The sequence below is a fragment of the Oncorhynchus masou genome, chromosome 3 (assembly GCF_036934945.1).
Source record: "Oncorhynchus masou masou isolate Uvic2021 chromosome 3, UVic_Omas_1.1, whole genome shotgun sequence".
Lineage (NCBI taxonomy): Eukaryota > Metazoa > Chordata > Actinopteri > Salmoniformes > Salmonidae > Oncorhynchus > Oncorhynchus masou.
Genome location: NC_088214.1, coordinates 25,831,310 through 25,851,442, shown reverse-complemented (window position 1 = coordinate 25,851,442; position 20,133 = coordinate 25,831,310). Strand labels below are relative to the sequence as shown.

Below are 20,133 nucleotides of genomic sequence, written 5' to 3'. Positions count from 1 at the left end.
TCCTCCCTCACACGACAGTCTTCCTTTCACACTTTCCCTCACACCCCCTTCTTCCATCACTCTGTACAGCATTAGCCTGACACATTGTTGTACACGTAACCATTTTTACATCCTCATCTACTCTCTTACACATCCTTGTCCATTCCTTATATCATTGTGGGAAGGACATTGGACACTGTCCTCTTAATTATGATACCTACAGTTGAAGTCGGAAGTTTACATGCACCTAAATCCAAATACATTTAAACTCAGTTTTTCAAAATTCCTGACATTTAATCCCAGTAACAATTCCCTGTTTTCGGGCAGTTGGGATCACCACTTTATTTTAAGAATGTGAAATGTCAGAGTAATAGTAGAGGGAATTACTTATTTCAGCTTTTATTTATTTCATCACATTCCCAGTGGGTCAGAAGTCTCCATACACTCAATTAGTATTTGGTAGCATTGCCTTTAAATTGTTTCACTTGGGTCAAACATTTCAAGTAGCCTTCCACAAGCATCCCACAATAAGTTGGGTGAATTTTGGCCCATTCCCCCTGACAGAGCTGGTGTAACTGAGTCAGGTTTGTAGGCCTCCTTGCTCGCACAAGCTTTTTCAGTTCTGCCATCAAATTTTCTATGGGATTGAGGTCAGGGCTTTGTGATGGCCACTCCAATACCTTGACGTTGTTGTCCTTGAGCCATTTTGCCACAACTTTGGAAGTATGCTTGGGGTCAATGTCCATTTGGAAGACCCATTTGCGACCAAGCTTTAACTTCCGGATTGATGTCTTGAGATGTTGATTCAATATATCCACATAACTTTCATCCCTCATGATGCCATCTATTTTGTGAAGTGCACCAGTCCCTCCTGCAGCAAAGAAACCCCAAAACATGATGCTGCCACTCCCATGCTTAACGTTTGGGATGGTGTTCTTCGGCTTGCAAGCCTGCCCATTTTTCATCCAAACATAACGATGGTCATTATAGCCAAACAGTTCTATTTTTGTTTCATCAGACCAGAGGACATTTCCCCAAAAAGTACAATCTTTGCCCCCATGTGCAGTTGCAAACCGTAGTCTGGCCTTTTTTTAGGGCGGTTTTGAAGCAGTGGCTTCTTGCTTGCTGAGTGGCCTTTCAGGTTATGTCGATATTAGACTCGTTTTACTGTGGATATAGATACTTTTCTACCCTGCTCTTGTTCTGGGATTGATTTGCACTTTTCGCACCAAAGTACATTAATTTCTAGGAGACAGAACGCATCTCCTTCCTGAGCAGTATGAGGGCTGCTTGGTCCGATGGTGTTTATACTTGCATACTATTTTTTGTACAGATGAACTTGGTACCTTCAGGCATTTGGAAATTTCTTCCAAGGATGAAACAGACTTGTGGAGGTCTACAATTTGTTTTCTGAGGTCTTGGCTGATTTCTTTTGATTTTCCCATGATGTCACACAAAGAGACACTGGTTTTGAAGGTAGGCCTTGAAATGCATCCACAGGTACACCTCCAATTGACTCAAATTATGTCAATTAGCCTATCTGAAGCTTCTAAAGCCATGACATAATTTTCTGGAATTTTCCAAGCTGTTTAAAGGCACAGTCAACTTAGTGTATACAAACTTATGACTCACTGGAATTGTGATACAGTGAATTATAAGTGAAATAAATTGTCTTAACAATTGTTGAAAAAATGACTTGTGTCATGCACAAAGTAGATGTCCTAACTGTCTTGCCAAAACTATAGTTTGTTAACAATAAATTTGTGGAGTGGTTGAAAAATGAGTTTTAATGACTCCAACCTAAGTGTATGTACACTTCCGACTTAAACTGTAAACAATGAAAATTAGTGATAAATGGCGATACTAACGTAAATAAAAGTAATGCAGGCGATACCTTAAAGCGGTAATCAGCAGTAGAAACAATAACAAAGGGGCCGTCTCACCCCTGGTTCAGTAAACAGCTGAGGGATGGGGCTGGAGAAATTGAATCACTCTCAAATTCATAGACTGAGCTATGGATGCAAGAATTCACCATTCATGGTATCAAAATGATCGTTTTAACCATGTTTTACACTGTTACCCAAGAAGTGTAATGGATCAATCGGATCAGATAGCGATCCTTTGCCAACACGCTCCTTCCACTGAGCGGATTAAGATTTCAGAGATAACGCTGTATCCACTCAGCAGTCTCTCTCGTCATCACTCCTCCGCTCTCTCTATCACTCACAGGCATCCAATGTCAACAGGCCCAATGACTCAGATGTCATTTTCCCTGAGCCTCAGCCCAAGACAGACTCAATACTGACAGCACTCCAATGAGAGCATACACAGCCGTGTGGATTAAGGGACCCGAGCAAAATAATGTAACCTAATTGAGTTCTACCTAATCTTAAGTAGTTGTCGCATTACGTGAGGTTTCTCTCTCTTTATATGTCTGTGTGTCCATTTCTGTGTTTTCAGTGTATGCGTGTTTCTCCCTCTGTTTGTATCGCAGACACTTGTTTCTCTGGCCGTGCAGGCAGTCACCTCTTGGTTCCAACTCTGTGATTGGGGGCGATGTCGATGGTGTCAGTGGCAGAGTCATGCCGGACAGCCAATCCCAGGTCAGCGATGCAGCAAGTACCATTCTTCTTCACCAGGATGTTCTTAGACTTCAGGTCGCGGTGGGCGATGGCAGGTTTACCTGTGGGGAGGAGAACAGGGGGAAGTGGGTAAATGGAGAGAGCGGGGGAGAGAGAGAAGAGAAAAAGGAAGAGAGATGTAGAGAAAGGAATATCTGAGTGCAGAGTAAAACCACTACATTTCATTACTATGTACATGTTATGTGGATACATATGCTATACTAAGTACATTAAGAGCCACATTTTGATTGGTCCTCCTCACCTTGCGTGCCAACAATCTCCATGTGCAGGTGAGCAAGGCCGCTGGAGGTGGACAGGGACAGCTTGATCATGCCCTCCACTGTCACCGTGTACCTGTTCAGGTAGTCAAAAAGGGAGCCGTGCTCATGGTAATCTGATACCAGCCACAATTGGGTCCACGTGCCGTTATCTGAGAGGAAATGAGAGAGAGAGAACAGTGAGTGAGTGAGTGAGTGAGTGAGTGACAGAGAGAAGTTAGGTGAGCTACACTTTACACAATGCCTGCATTTACAACAGATCAGAGAAACTAAATGAAACGCTGCCTGCTAGTATCCTGACTATACTATCTTGGTCCCAAATACACAGTTCCAACTTCTTGTCAAATTAAGAGCATCATTGGTCATAGAAAATAGGATCAATACAGTCATGTTCAGTAGGGCACACTATCAAAACATTTTCCTACAGAAAATGAAAATCTGGGCTCTTATTGGACAAGTACCTCACTGTTTCAAAAATGTTTCTCCCTACTGAACACTACCCTGTTCCAATATTCCCTCGGACCTTTGTTGTCAGCGGCAATGAAGCCCAGGATGTTTTCATGGCGAAGCATGACAGTCTGGTAGATCTCGGCCTCACGGAACCACGAGCGCTCCTCCCGGGATGAGAAGATCTTAACGGCCACCTCCTCTCCTCGCCAGCGGCCCCGCCACACCTCCCCGAACCTCCCCTTTCCGATGCTCTCCTGCAGGATGATGGTCCTCGCTATGGTCCTCTGCACCAATAGGGGCAGACCTGTGGAGGGGGGGGTGGGTTGTATGGAGAGGGAGCCCAGTTATTCGGAGGCCAGGGTTTTAGGAGAAGTTTGAAAGCAGTTCTATACAGCAAGGTGAGAGGAACTCACAACTGTGATATTGGTTGTGTGGAAGAGACACTGAACACACGGATTAAAAGCAGGCCATTGGATCCAAAAATGGAATGACTCTTTCTGTCGACAAATCCAATGTGTGCACAAGGCCAGAAGAACACTGAGGGAGACAGAGGTACAGTAGGAAGACTTCAACAGTCAGACCTGCAGCTACTCTCTGTTTCAAAGACGTCAAACAAAATATCTTTGGAAAATAGAAGAAATGAATCACTGTCGGAAGAGTGTCTGTTTTGACAGTATCCTCTCATTCTGTACCTTGGAGGTCCTCTGTCTGTCTGGTTTCACCTGGTATACCGTACATGTATATAAAACAGTCTAGAGCCCTCAAACTCAACTCTGCTTTGAAGCCAGAGTTGGGGATTATTTAAATAACCAACTCATCATCAAGCTTTGACTATCTGAATCAACAGTGTATTGCTAAGGCAAAAATACAAAAAGGTGCACCTGGGGGGAGAGGCATGAGAGGTGTTTGGGAAACCCTGTTCTAGAGAGAGCTTCTGCCCACGTTCCAGCTGCATGGGTGGTCTGCATTATTTTACCTTCTCTTCAACCTGGACATTAAACTCAATGAGCAGAGCGAATAACCAGTAAGTTGGTGCCAGGGCAGAGAAAAACCAAATACTGTCACGACCTCGCCATCAATAGAAGGCTGATATCAAGTTGCTGAATAACTTTTCATCTCCAGTTCATGTTAAAGCCATTATGGAATGATGGCCACAATTCTATTTTTCTGATTTAATTCGATTAATACGATTCTGTTTCCATGATTGAATGATGGTCCAGTCTCACCGGCTGCTAAACGGATGTATTACTGATGAAATACTCAGGTCTCAATCATTTGCTGAAACATTCATAGCCAAGAACATTTCCGGTAGCTTATTGGCTCTCATTTACATCTTACGGACCGCTCCATAGAAAACCACAGTATTGAAGAACTTCTTTAATTACAACCCATTTAGTATGAGAAACTGTAAGCGTTCCCAAGGTCAGTATTGCAGCTCTATAGAAACAACTTCTAGGCATTTTCAGAACAACTTACATAACCATGTCAGTAAATGTCATTTGAAAGTGCCTACAGTCAGACTTTGTGCATTGGGTTGATATAGCATCCCACCTTAAAAATATATGGAATACGTAAATCTACCCTAAGGGATATTCTAGCACCCCGAGGTGCAAAAACTGCATTGGTAGGGAGAAGGGACACCGTTATGTTAACTTCAGGAACATATGTACGAAGATAAAACCGGACATCTTGTACAAAGCTTTATCGGTACAATAGTAGAGCATGCTACACCTCCTCCATTAAACTCAATCTGTTTAAAACGTATCTCCCAAAGGGTGTGATGAATGTACAATAGTACATAGAACTACAAAACCCACCTGATCCGGAGCCTGAGGTGGTCATGTCGTAGATGAGGTTTTTGAGGGTATGGCCGTCAGCCAGGAAGGGGTGGTCCATGGCAGGGTCTTCCTCGTTGGGCACGCGGTGGTGGATAATCGAGCGGCTGTGGCACACATAGAACACCAGCAGCAGCACGAAACATAGCATACACACCGGCCCCGCGATGACGGCCGCCAGGGTCACTGGGCTCAGTGGAGGGGTACGGGCTGTGGGGACTGGAGGGGGGACGAGACTGGGGTTAGTGTTGTGCCATACTAACACACATGCATGGGACAGTGATAAAAAAAGCAGGAACTGCTAAGAGTTCCTTTGAAAACATTGCAACAGTCCGGTTTAAATTCAAATGCATTTCCTGATACTGGCTAGACTTTCTCTAATTGACTTGCTGAGAATCAGAGGAGTGTGATCTGAAACTTGAGGGTGATCAAATATTAATGGAACTTTAAGTCAGACACTTTCAGCTCTCAGAATAAGAGCTGTCGTGGGATTCCATTATGAAGCATCAAAAGTTGCTACTGGAGCTTTTCAAATCATCCAACTGCCTGGCGACTGCAACCTGTCGAATATTTCCAATATTCACGGCTGCACACAGAGGAAGGCTTAAGAACGGCCTTGCTATTACTGAATGACAGTATGGTGAGAGAGGATATCTGCTGACTACCATACTGAGAAGCACAGCATGGAGGCAGTTCCAGACCCATGATCAAGAATGGGAGCAGTGAGGTGACAGCGTGTCCAAGCAGAGACATTGCTTCAGATATATTTGGTGACATATAGTGCCAGTTTCCTGAACACAAATTAAGACGGTGTTAAACTAAAATGTGTGTTCAATGTAATGTGTGTCCGTGTCCAGGATACTGGGTTTATAAATTGTAATTGTGACTCTCCCGCATGAGTGAGAGTGCTATAAAAAGAAACAGGAAGAGCCCTGCGGGGAGAAAGTAAATAACTCATGAAGAAACATGGGTTGTTGCTGGGAGAATAGTATCACTAACAATCACCTCCTGTTCTTATAAAAATGACCAAACATCCAATAAATCAGAGCTGAAAAATGGGCCTGTGGCCTGTATGTATGGGTTCATATTTCACAAAGCAGGTGACAGAAACTGAAAGATGAGCAGAATGGGGGAAAGATTCAATTGTACTTATGCAGAGCGTGCACACACAGTAACACAGACAATGCTGTGACATATTTTCAAGGTCCATGGTCCAGTACAGGGAATGCTTTGTGCAGGAGACGTTCCCTTATTCTATTGTACAATAGTGAATGGAGGATCAAACATGCTTTTGAAATATATTGTCTCGCCATCAGTTCTCGGCTTCGCTGTTTAGATTGCGTCACCCAATACCACATATATACACCTAGCACCTACCCCCAAAACATTTTTTGTACATCTGAAATCATTAGGAAAGTATATGGTAATATGATGGGCAACATTTTCATATTATGACTTCCTCCTTTCAGATCTACACAGATGCACTGCACATTAGGTAATTGCCTATGAGCTAGTAGCCAATTTAGGACATGGCATGCATGTGAAAGATGAGACCCGAGACATATCAGACACTTACATGTCTCGGAGTAGTCTTCTGGGTTGAGGTCTTTGTTACACATGTCTCTGTTGCAGCAGACAGGGACAACACCGGTGTTCTCCTTCTTGGAAGGGGCGCAGAAGAACGGCCTGTCTTTAGGGATGAGGTCTGCTTCCAGTAAACACCTGCTCCCCTGTGCCACCATCTTACTGCCCGACTTGACAAAGGACACAAAGCACAGGCCATCCGTGTAGCAGGTACTGTTACTACACCACTGGCAGTCGCACTGCAACGCTGAGAGAGGAGAAAGGGGATGGGTTTTAGTGAATATACAGAATATAGAAACAAAATCTGGTAAAAAGAAAGAAGTGCCTGTTCTGATAAAAGGAAGAAGTACATCTGATAAAAAAAGAAATGCATAGCCAAGTCAACACATTAACATTTTTCAATATGTCTGGAATATACACCAGTTCTATCATATGAAAACTGTCACTCTTAGTGCACAACAGGTAGGGATGTTTTTTCAGAGCAGTAATTGCAGGATAAATGTGATAAGAGCGGATGTGGTTTGTAAGTACACAATGTGGTTGATACTGGGTTGCAACTGAAGACACCATAGAACACAGTAAGGGCTCAGGCACACCAATAGCGGTTTCTGGCCGAGAGGAATTAGCACCTCAGGTCTTCTGAACATAATTTGTGAGGCGAGTGAGCAACAATTTTACATGCAGAATCAGGTGAAAAATGGCATCAGTCAGACGTCTACAGGGGGTGTCACTAAAACACTGAACAATCGGCAGATGAAGGCAAGATCAAAATTCTGTGCATTGTGTGTGACCCTTACGTAGAAGGAAAGACTTGCTAATGCCTTCACAGCAACAGGAGAATCCAGACTAGAGAGTTGTTATTGGTCAGCCTTTGGCCCCATAGCTCAGGTTACACAGGGATGGCTGGGGGAGGGGTGTGTAGAGTTGTGCATGTGCACAAACGTGCCACCAACACAAGCCAGATGTAGTGGGCCTAGCACTACACCCAGCCTGCAGCAAGTGACTCAGCTCCTGTGATCTTACATATACAGCAAATTTGAGATCAGAATCTTAACATCCACAGTGTTAAAATGTAACACTTTCTTAGAAATTATATATGAACCACCAAAATAGTGTTAAACTAACACTTTACAAAGTGTTGACAAACTAACAACCCTACTATAGTGTTGGTCCCTAACACCATGGCTATTACAGTTGATGCTGGTACACTTGTTACATACACAGTGTTAGGCCAAAACATATAAGTGTTAGTTTCTTTTTGGGGGGGGGGGGGGCTTATTTGCGTATTTCCCAGTATGCTTTTTGAATGAATGTTTTGAATGAATGTGAGCGATAACTGTGTAACCCATAACTGTGTTTGATAGTGACAGAGACATGATGGTGGTTGCATTCAATAAATTCTGCCCAAGTGAATGTGTTTGAATGAGCCACATGAGACCTGCAAGTCACAATATGCTGGCTATAATTAAATGTATAATATATATATAGTCAAAGAGTTAACGGAAATTAACTCAATACAGTCGAGTAACACCACCACGCAGAGGTGATTCCACTGGGATTCAAATAACATGTAAATGTCAATCTCACTGGTGTTAACCCCACTAGAATCACTCAGAACACTTACTGTATCTTAAAACCAAGACTGACACTTGCAAATTTACTGTGTAGGCTAGACACACTACACACACCGCAAAGGCACGCACAAAATACACAGACACACACACTGGATGCCCAACCTAGAACGGCCTCTCACCAAACCACAGGCAACAATTAAAGCAGTGTGGGACAGCAGGAAGTCTAGACGGACCTCTAGACCTCTGGCTTGAAACGAGCCCAGGAAGGGAGAGAGAGGGTGGCCATTAAAGGAACACTATCCGTAAATGAACTCTGCTGCATTCTTAGAGAGAGGATCTGGGGTAGGGACTTGAGAGGGAGTTGTAATGGCAGGAGTACTGCAGAGAGAGTCAGGAGAGGAGAGTTGTTTGTGAGAGAAAATTGGCAGGGGCAGTCTAATCATTTATCCTGTAGCACTGACTGAAGCATCCATCTATCTACTGCTCTCTCCATCTGCTTGGCAGAGACTGCTGAAAACATAAAAACAGAAAAGAGAAGCCCAAAAGAGAAAAGTTAAGATAAAAACGACTTTTCTTCAAAATTGCTTTTTTCGATCCATTTATCAAACGCTTAACATTGTGCCATTATGTGAAAGAGATTCGCAGGGGAGTTGGGTTTCAATAAATATTGGGTTCTGTACTAGACCTTCAACTATTTAACAAAGGAGCTTTCTGAGGATCACGCATAGCCTTCAACATCTAATTGAAAGACAGGCCTAGAGCATGCAACAGAATTTATCCAGCACAGCCAACTCCGCTTGATTTGGCCTGCATGCATGTCCTACACATGCCATGTAGCCTCTAAATTGGTGTGATCATTATCACACATCCAGGGCGGTGTGAGGAATGAGGATGAACCCTGCATGGCTCGCTGAGTCCCACTTCATCCTAAAATGGCTTGATATTCCCTCATACGGGCCCTGGTCAAAAGTAGTGGACTATGGAGAAATATGGTACCATTTGGGATGCAACCAGTCCACTGGAACAGGCAGGCACCCAGGAGACCGATACGAACGAGGTGGCAGGTACTCCGAGTCGCTCAAAGTATCGCTGCCTAGAGTGCTTGCCTAATTCATTCGTGAATGGCCTGGCCTCTCCACATACCATCATTTACTGTAATCGCCAGCCAGCTTCTCCTTCCTTCCTCAAACTCCTTCCTTTCACTCTGCACTCCTTGCCTTGGTTCTTTCACTCCCCCACAACCACCTTACTTACCCAATCTCTAGGGGTTATTAGACAAATCAGTCAAAAACTCCTTATTCTCTACCACGGCTTGTCCTCTTATCTGTATTTCTGGCCAATCAATTCTCTATCAGCAGTGACAGGAGCTTAAACCAGGCTGGCCAATCAATAGATGGAAAGGCACCGCTAATGTTTTGACACCCCTGATGTCAGCGCTGATCAAAACGAGTTACACTTCAAAGCAAGCAGCTGAAAAGCACCAAAGGATCTGAAAAAGGTGACTAGCATCAAAATATCTTTACGGAGCTGCTTTCTAGCTTCAAAGTAGCCCATCTTTCCTACTGTTTACAAAAAGGTAGCTGGTATTGGAGATTCACATATGTAACAGTCAGACAGTGGGCTTGGCAGACAGAGTGAGTTGCTCCATATAACCGAATGGCATAGAACTGAAGCCCCCACTGTGCCATCCAATCATCATAGAAACCATAGAATAAGAACACCCTATTTATATCTCAATGGTGGAATGAAAAGAAACCCAAGGTAGAACTAGACTTTTACAATCTAGAGACCAGCAGACAGAGAGAAAACGTCTACTGGACACTCTGTACATGGGGATGTGTACAGGTTACAGGGGAGGCTACAGCAGAATAGAGCCAGGTCAATAAATAAAGAACAGGAGGACAAAGAAACAACGTTTCTCTAGGAGGTGTTCTCATAGGAAACAGAGCATTGGAAAAGCTCATCAGTATGGTTGTTGTAATACTGTGATCAGCAGAAGAAACCGGAGAGAGATCAGAGCTAAAGGGAATGAGAGGAGTGGATGATTGCCTGTTCCTTTCTCCTCAGGCACCTGCAGCCTTGATTGTCTTACAATCGCTCTCCTGCTCCCCTCATATTGTGGAGGCATACCTGAGGCTGTGGGTGGCGTGACATGGCTTGGGAGCAGGATGACTGACAGACAGACGGCCATAAGGCCTAACAGTATCAGACAGCACCACTGGCAACGCCCGGCACCCACTACCCTGCCCCCAAGCCAGAGAGAGCAAGGCCTGCAATAGGCGGGAACAGAATCTTCCAAAATCTATAGAGAAGGATGATTGACAGCTTCACTGGAACAGGATAATCACTACAACTCAGCTACAGCATCACTAAAAATTATTTAACTCCAAAACACACAATGAACAAAACCCAATACCAGCAGGATTCCTCAAAAAATGACAACCCAATTCATCCACTGCCTGCTTTTATCACTAAAAAGTAATTCCATACAAAACAAGGACACATTTTATTCCCACAAAATTGGATCAATAGAATGGTCCTTTGGAGGAAGAATTGTTGACATACCTAAAATCATAAGAGAAATAATTCAAAGTTCGCATATTTATGACACTGTGGCCTTACCCAAGCCTCCAGTAAGACTACATAATGCTTCATCTGTAGGTGCTAAAAAGCTCATGTGCCATATTACTGCATGCTCTGTTTGAGATCAGTAAAACAAAATATTTTACATTAAAATTTATGAATATAGAAAAATAGAAACATGAAAAACAAAATATGTTTTTATCTTAATATACCTCCACAGTCATATCAAAGTTCCAGGTTGGAATATCTGCCCTTTTTTTGTTTACATCCCATTTCATACAGAACAAATGTGTGAATGTGTGCAGAAATTGCTCTGCCATATCCTTGTTGCTAAAATTCTAACAGTTCGCTTAATTTCAGTTTGTGACAAAACAAGCAAGTATAGTGTAAAGAATAATTGTAAAACGGTGTGAAATATATTTTCCATAAGCGAAAAAAAATTGAACTTCCAGCTGTTTTAAGCTGGTGTACAAAACAGAAAGTAGAAGATGCAAAAACAAAAATTCAGCAATGGAAGTGTAGAAATAAATATTGCACATAGAACAGATCTACAACTTCTTAGAGTTGCTTTTAATGAGAATGACAGATCTATAATTCACATTTCTAAGTGAATTTGGTCAGGTCACCCTAAAAGTTATATATTGCAGCTTTAAAAAGGAAGCCTGGGTAAGGCCAAAAATATAAATATGCCAAATATAAAATATGCAAACTTTGATAACTATTTCCATCCTATGGATACAATTTTGTGAAAATTCTCAAAATCATAGTATTTTTTTGTTGTCCTGGTTTCATATGGAATCACTAAAAGGCTTTAAGAGAGAAAATAAAATTGATTGTGAGCAGCAGCAGGATGGAGCACAGAGAGACAGATGGAAATGCCTGGGTCTAAGCACACAGCCAGAGGAAATTATGGAGTGGGGAGCGGTAGAGAGCGGGAGTGAAAGGAATGTTATGCGAGACGTCTCCACCAGCTGAGGGGTGAGGTAGGGCGTGTAGAGCCAAGGGCCCGGTTGCTGCAGCAGCTCTACCTATAGTGACTCCCCATCCCGCATGAGGGAGCGTAATCATCGACTGACACTAATTAGCATAACGCAACGAACATAAATATTCCTAGAAAATATTCCTATTCATGAAAATCACAAGTGAAATATATTGAGACACAGCTTCGCCTTATGTTAATCACCCTGTCATCTCAGATTTTCAAAATATGCTTTACAGCCAAAGCTAGACAAGCTTTTGTGTAAGTTTATCGATAGCCTAGCATAGCATTTTGTCCAGCTAGCGGCAGGTAACTTGGTCACGGAAATCAGAAAAGCAATCAAATTAAATCGTTTACCTTTGATGAGCTTCGGATGTTTTCACTCACGAGACTCCCAGTTAGATAGCCAATGTTCCTTTTTCCAAAAATATTATTTTTGTAGGCAAAATAGCGCCGTTTGTTCTTCACGTTTGGCTGAGAAATCGCCCGGAAATTGCAGTCACGAAAACGCCCAAAAATATTCCAAATTAGCTCCATAATATCGACAGAAACATGGCAAACGTTGTTTATAATCAATCCTCGAGGTGTTTTTCAAATATCTATTCGATAATATATCCACCGGGACAATTGGTTTTTCAGTAGGACGGATTGGAATAATGGCTACCTCTGTATTTTACGCGAGAATCACTCTGGGAACATCAGGTGACCACATGTGCAATGTAGCCGCTTACGGGTATTCTTCAACATAAATTCGCAAAACTACGTCACAATGCTGTAGACACCTTGGGGAATACAGAGAAAAAGTAATCTGGTTGGTAGCCCATTCACTGCTCAATAGGTAAATTGGAACGCAGCGCTTTCAAAACATGAAGCACTTGCGGATTGGATTTTTCTCAGGCTTTTGACCTGCAATATCAGTTCTGTTATACTCACAGACAATATTTTTACAGTTTTGGAAACTTTAGAGTGTTTTCTATCCTAAGCTGTCAATTATATGCATATTCTAGCATCTTGTCCTGACAAAATATCCTGTTTACTACGGGAATGTTATTTTTCCAAAAATGAAAATACTGCCCCCTAGTCACAAAAGGTTTTAATAGTCATTGGCCTCGCTGGAAAAAGGCTTCTTTTTATTTCTTTATTTTTTATTTCACCTTTATTTAACCAGGTAGGCAAGTTGAGAACAAGTTCTCATTTACAATTGCGACCTGGCCAGGATAAAGCAAAGCAGTTCGACACATACAACGACACAGAGTTACACATGGAGTAAAACAAACATCCAGTCAATAATACAGTATAAACAAGTCTATATACGATGTGAGCAAATGAGGTGAGATAAGGGAGGTAAAAGCAAAAAAAGGCCATGGTGGCAAAGTAAATACAATATAGCAAGTAAAACACTGGAATGGTAGATTTGCAATGGAAGAATGTGCAAAGTAGAAATAAAAATAATGGGGTGCAAAGGAGCAAAATAAATAAATAAATTAAATACAGTGGGGAAAGAGGTAGTTGTTTGGGCTAAAATATAGGTGGGCTATGTACAGGTGCAGTAATCTGTGAGCTGCTCTGACAGTTGGTGCTTAAAGCTAGTGAGGGAGATAAGTGTTTCCAGTTTCAGAGATTTTTGTAGTTCGTTCCAGTCATTGGCAGCAGAGAACTGGAAGGAGAGGCGGCCAAAGAAAGAATTGGTTTTGGGGGTGACTAGAGAGATATACCTGCTGAAGTGTTTGCTACAGGTGGGAGATGCTATGGTGACCAGCGAGCTTAGATAAGGGGGGACTTTACCTAGCATGGTCTTGTAGATGACATGGAGCCAGTGGGTTTGGCGACGAGTATGAAGTGAGGGCCAGCCAATGAGAGCGTACAGGTCGCAATGGTGGGTAGTATATGGGGCTTTGGTGACAAAAGCGATTGCAATCCAATTTGTTGAGTAGGGTATTGGAGGCTATTTTGTAAATGACATCGCCAAAGTCGAGGATTGGTAGGATGGTCAGTTTTACAAGGGTATGTTTGGCAGCATGAGTGAAGGATGCTTTGTTGCGAAATAGGAAGCCAATTCTAGATTTAACTTTGGATTGGAGATGTTTGATATGGGTCTGGAAGGAGAGTTTACAGTCTAACCAGACACCTAAGTATTTGTAGTTGTCCACATATTCTAAGTCAGAGCCGTCCAGAGTAGTGATGTTGGACAGGCGGGCAGGTGCGGGTAGCGATCGGTTGAAGAGCATGCATTTAGTTTTACTTGTATTTAAGAGCAATTGGAGGCCACGGAAGGAGAGTAGTATGGCATTGAAGCTTGCCTGGAGGGTTGTTAACACAGTGTCCAAAGAAGGGCCAGAAGTATACAGAATGGTGTCGTCTGCGTAGAGGTGGATCAGAGACTCACCAGCAGCAAGAGCGACCTCATTGATGTATACAGAGAAGAGGTCCAGATTTTGCAGCTCTTTCAGAACATCAGCTGAACGGATTTGGGAGAAGGAGAAATGGGGAAGGCTTGGGTGAGTTGCTGTGGGGGGTGCAGTGCTGTTGACCGGGGTAGGAGTAGCCAGGTGGAAAGCATGGCCAGCCGTAGAAAAATGCTTATTGAAATTCTCAATTATGGTAGATTTATCAATGGTGACAGTGTTTCCTATCTTCAGTGCAGTGGGCAGCTGGGAGGAGGTGTTCTTATTCTCCATGGACTTCACAGTGTCCCAGAACTTGTTGTGTGTTTACAGTGTCCCAGTGTTGCAGGAAGCAAATTTCTGCTTGAAAAAGCTAGCCTTGGCTTTTCTAACTGCCTGTGTATAATGGTTTCTCGCTTCCCTGAACAGCTGCATATCACGGGAGCTGTTCGATGCTAATGCAGAATGCCATAGGATGTTTTTGTGTTGGTTAAGGGCAGTCAGGTCTGGGGAGAACCAAGGGCTATATCTGTTCCTGGTTCTAAATGTCTTGAATGGGGCATGTTTATTTAAGATGGTTAGGAAGGCATTTAAAAAAAATATCCGGGCATCCTCTACTGACGGGATGAGATCAATATCCTTCCAGGATACCCTGGCCAGGTCGATTAGAAAGGCCTGCTCGCTGAAGTGTTTCAGGGAGCGTTTTACAGTGATTAGTGGAGGTCGTTTGACCGCTGACCCATTACGGATTCTCTAAGGTCCAAGAGAACACTTCAGGGGCCCTAAACAGTGGACAGCTGACACTCTAAGAACACTAGCCAGCTACCACCAGATACTCTACCTTGCACCTTAGAGACTGCTGTCCTATGTACAGTGCCGTGAAAAAGTATTTTTCTGATTTTCTCTATTTTTGCATATTTTTGATATTGAATCAGATCTTCAACCAAAACCTAATATTAGAAAAAGGGAACTTAATTTAATAAATAAAATGGGTTATTTGTAAACTCAACAGAAGTTGAGCAACACTCAATTCCCCTGTGTGAAAAAGCAATTACCACCTTACACTCAATAACTGGTTGTGCCACATTTTATTTTTTTAATTTAACCTTTACTGAACTAGGCAAGCCAGTTAAGAACTAATTCTTATTTACAATGATGGCCTACTATGGCCAAACCCTAACGATGCTGGGCCAATTACGCGCTGCCCTATGGGACTCCCAATCACGGCCGGGTTGTGATACAGCCTGGAATCAAACCAGGGTCTGTAGTGACGCCTCTAGTACTCAGATGCAGTGACTTAGACCGCTGCGCCACTTGGGAGCTGCAATGACTATAGAGGAATTTTGGCCCACTCTTGCATGTAGAAATGCCACAACATCTCAATTGGAATTAGGTCAGGACTTTGACTAGGCCATTCCAAAACGTAAAATGTGTTGCTTTTTAGGTAATTTCATGTAGACTTGATTGTGTGTTTTGGATTATTGTCTTGCTGCATGACCCAGCTGCGCTTCAGGTTCAGCTCACAGACGGACGGCCTGACATTCTCCTGTAGAATTCTCTGATGCAGAGCAGAATTCATGGTTCCTTTTATTAAGGCAAGTCATCCAGGTCCTGAAGCAGCAAAGCATCCCCACACCATCACACTAACACCATCATGCTTGACTATTGGCATGGGGGGACCCATGTCATCCAAAAAGTTGACTCAAGTTTACCTAAAAGCACCTGGAAGAACATCAAGACTCCTGAAAGAATGTTCTATGGACAGATTATTCAAAAGTATACTTTTTGGATGATATGGGTCACGGCACTATACACAGTCATTGAACACTCGTCTCTTTAATAAACTGTTTTACCATTTTATATGTATATACTATATTCTAGTCATGGCTCATCCTATACAGCTTAGTGTTTTCCACAAGTACATAGAGTAGCCCCCCCCCCCAAAAAAAAAAAAAAAAAATAGACAACAAGGCATCCCCTGTTAAACCTTTAACATGTCTTCTCTTGAAACCAGTCTTATTTACAGCTTTACTGCAAGATATGAATTGCCACCATGGTTTGTTATTCAAATTATGTATTTTATTAAAACAGATAAATGAAGTAAATAGCCCACATTATCTTTATTTTTTTTGTTTATTTTTTTTCCAGTTAAGTAACAAGACATGTATATAATTTCATAATAATAAAAAAATAAAAAAATTAGATGTTCTAAGTCCCCAACAATTTTTACAGAGTCAGATGACCACTGAGGTCTGGAAAAATCTAAGATATTTGGATTTTTGGATGTAGTTAGCCTTAAAATGCACACCTAGCAAGAGGTTGTTGTTTAGCTGTGTTTTTGTAGTGCACGTGATGGTAGAGTCTGCAAAACAAATACCCACTGGATTCATGAAAATAATCATGATATCATTCTGCCAGGTAAGGCTACTTACCTACTTTGAAGTTAAAAAGGCCCACCTTCAGAGGAAGTTGCCGCACAAATTTCAAGCAATTCCTGTCATTATCCGCCGCCATTGTTGCAACCCCTATTACCAGTCTGTTCAACCTATTTTGTATCGTCCGAGATCCCTAAAGATTGGAAAGCTGCCGCGGTCATCCCCCTCTTCAAAGGGGGAGTCACTCTAGACCCAAACTGTTATAGTCCTATATCCATCCTGCCCTGCCTAAAAAGTAACTTCTATTGCCAAATGTGTAAAATTAGCCTACATAAAGCCAACAAATAAAAACAGCAGCCTGCAGGTATCCTATAAATCACATTGGCTTTGCATGGCCTGAACTTGAAACATTGTATCAACTATTAACTTGAGTCCCCGAAGCTTGCGAGAATTTGCAACATTGTATAAAATATTGCTGAACTTGCAAAATTGTATAAAATATTCTGGGCCCTCAGTTTCCCACACCAGTGAGCTCGGGACAGACACAGCTGTAGGCTATTTGTGCAAGGGATAAGAAGCAGTGCTTGACTTGGACAGGAGCTCACCGGAGCAGAGTACCAACACCTCAAATGTTCTACTATTTGAGCTCCAGTTCCTCTTATATAATATTAGCTTAAAAGTATTGTGGAGCTCCTGCACCTAAATAGAAACATTACCAGCACCCAAAATGAGTACCAGAACCTATTTCTCTCCAAGTTAAGCACTAATAAGAAATAGTCAGGTAGGCTTATTTTATTAAATTTCCACTGGATCAGAGCATTACATTTTTCCCTTTCACACTGAGTGGTTATTGAAAGGGGGAGAGCTGGAAAGATTTTACAACTTCATTGAGGAACTATTGTCAATCTCAATGGATGTAAAAACAGACTTAGTTTGTTTGCCGTTTGAGGTGAAGAAAACATTACTTTGAGAAGCTCCACAGCTCATTAGTGGTGGTGTGTTAAGTCAATCAGAAATACTATCAGATCCCCAAATTGGCACACGTATATGCCCACAATGGCACGCATGCCAGGTAGCCTATAGGCCTACTTCTAAGCGTTATCAGGTGAGCGTCCTTACTCAACATTGACAGGAGCGCTCCAAACAAAAGAAAATGACTAAAATTGACAAAACTCATAAAATGGAATGAAATAAACCAAAACTGTGTTGTATAGGTTGTGTCGCTCTGTAAACAATGTGTCTACTCTGATAATGAGAACGGTTAAAGGAATAATAACATATATTGAATATAGTAACAGAAATTACCATAACCAAACTCCATTACCTTTGATTCAAAGAAGTGACAATTAAGAATACCTATCTACACTGATGATTCTGGCATCTCATGGACAATGGACATTGAGGTAATTGTGACACGAGAAAGAGAGAGGTTTAATCTTAATCTGACGCTGTTGTTGTGTTGGTCACACTGATCAACTGCTTCTTCCTCCCTGTGTGTCTGACTCCACTGAGCTGACAGCTCTACATTCATTTCCATAGTCAGGTCACAGCCCTGCTGCTCTGCTCCATCACCCTGATTGAAGCTCTTTTGTCCTCACGAGAGTGTGTGTGTGTGTGTGTGTGGCAAGGCCTGATTTCAGCAGATGTCTGGTCGTGGCCTGTTCCTTGCCCAATCATGACTTTAGGGACCTCAGAGTAATTCAGTAGGTGTGAGCCTATTCGGACTAGCTGAAGACAGTACACTGAGATTACCTAATTTAACACAAACCTAAATAGATTTTAGAGCTGGAACACAAAGTCAAGTGTATAGCTTTTGACTTGATGTACTTCAATGGAATTTGTTGGGCTTCTGCAGAATGTGTTTTCTGCTGAAGCATTATTCAATATGCCTGCTCTGCCTGTAGAGAAGGTGACAGACAGCAAAGTCTGGAGAAAAATCAAATAAAAAGTCAGCCTGGTACAGCCACTGGTCTTCTCCAAATCCACCCTGTGAGTCACACTGAACTGGAAGACAGCCACACGTATGGAGAAGCCACTCCAAAACAAGCGTTCAAAAACACATGTTCCTCCATACGCCATCTAGACAGTGGTTTCGGGAAAAAACAAATGTTTTCTAAGTAGTATTGGGTGTTTTTCAATATGCATACTACTGTCATGACTGTCATGAAAAGGTTAATAGATGCCGTTATTACGAAAACATTGTAGCGTGAAGAGTTTTCCTAGTATATGTTTGATGTTTATACATTGTACGTTGTATGGAAAATATCCAAATCAAAGAGAATGTTTTGGGGAAGATGAGAATGTGAAGTTAGTTGTCTAAAATTGGATTTGAGTAAAATCTAGACCTTGCCCTCTTAACTTGGTACACCCAGAGAAGGGCCCTAAAGGCGGTTAGACCCACTTCTGACCAAAGGATATAAAACCTGTGAGTAAAGAATTTCCAGAGAAGACTACGTAACCCAAGCTGCAGCCAAGGTCTAAAAAGTCAACGAACCCAGAACGCAACGCAAGTTTGAAGACAAAGAAATATTTTTCTACCCAAGCTATGGATGAGTAGCTGTGTCTAAGCGGGTGAATTCAAGTCGAACCACCTAGCCTCCATCTCCCAATGAATTGTGGTATCTACACTGTTTCATTCCAACGCTGTGAGCTCTGAGCTACAGAGCTGTCTGTCCTCAGAAGAACCCTTCCATAGCAAGGGTGAGGGAACAGACTACTAAGCCAAAAGGACACTGACATCGTGAGGACGACCAGAAAGGCGCGCAAGAGAAGTGCATCATCGAGCAGCTGAACGGTCCCTTGAACGGTCCACGCAGAGAATCCTCGGTGAACTCCCCCACGTAATTACATAATTATATTCTCACCCATAAGAGGGGCAGTTTGGGGCAAGGCTAGGGTTAGAATAGTATAGCTGACAAATTTACCCAAATGTATATTTCTCTCATGTACTTTCTTTTTTCTCTCTCTCTTTGAAATCCCCATTTTGGGTAACACGCGCCATAGTGTGGTGGCCCATTATACTAAGTTCTAATCAATAGTCTAAAATGTGTTTTGTCTATGTGTATCTTTTATCATCATTTTAGCTTTTTAGTAAATAAATATTCAATTAAGATTGGTGTGGTACGAACTCATTGGTGAGACCCGGGTCCGTGTAGATTCACGGACTATACGACGTTCAGAACGAGATGGTAGACTGGTTCATTAGCGGCTGTTGTAAAAATCGACATTCTTTGAGTTAATTTGGGAAATAGAAACTCAATAAAATTAGTTTTCCCATGGTGCCCCAGGTTAATAAGTTAATAATTGCTTGATTCAGTTAATCACGCAATTAGAAACTTTAATCATTCGATGAGCAACAGTCGTCACTTTAACTAATACAAAGTCACGACACTACCATGCTCCGAGTGCTTTCATCGAGCATGTTCTCGAGTATGTTCTTATGCGTTCTCCACCCTCTCGTCCTCACAAAACATTACATTTGAGAACAGTGG

The 20,133-nt window shown here is 42.2% G+C and overlaps 1 protein-coding gene across 1 annotated transcript in view; it reads right to left on the bottom strand.

The window, feature by feature from the left end:
• LOC135513461 (TGF-beta receptor type-1-like) overlaps nt 1–20,133 on the bottom strand; it is a 45,284-nt gene that overhangs the window by 11,320 nt on the left and 13,831 nt on the right. Inside the window, exons 2-6 of the mRNA XM_064936343.1 lie at nt 6,740–6,994; nt 5,146–5,382; nt 3,402–3,632; nt 2,863–3,030; nt 2,506–2,662 (exon numbers count right to left, since the gene is read on the bottom strand). Coding sequence (XP_064792415.1) covers nt 2,506–2,662; nt 2,863–3,030; nt 3,402–3,632; nt 5,146–5,382; nt 6,740–6,994 — 1,048 coding nt within the window. The remainder of the gene's footprint in view (nt 1–2,505; nt 2,663–2,862; nt 3,031–3,401; nt 3,633–5,145; nt 5,383–6,739; nt 6,995–20,133) is intronic.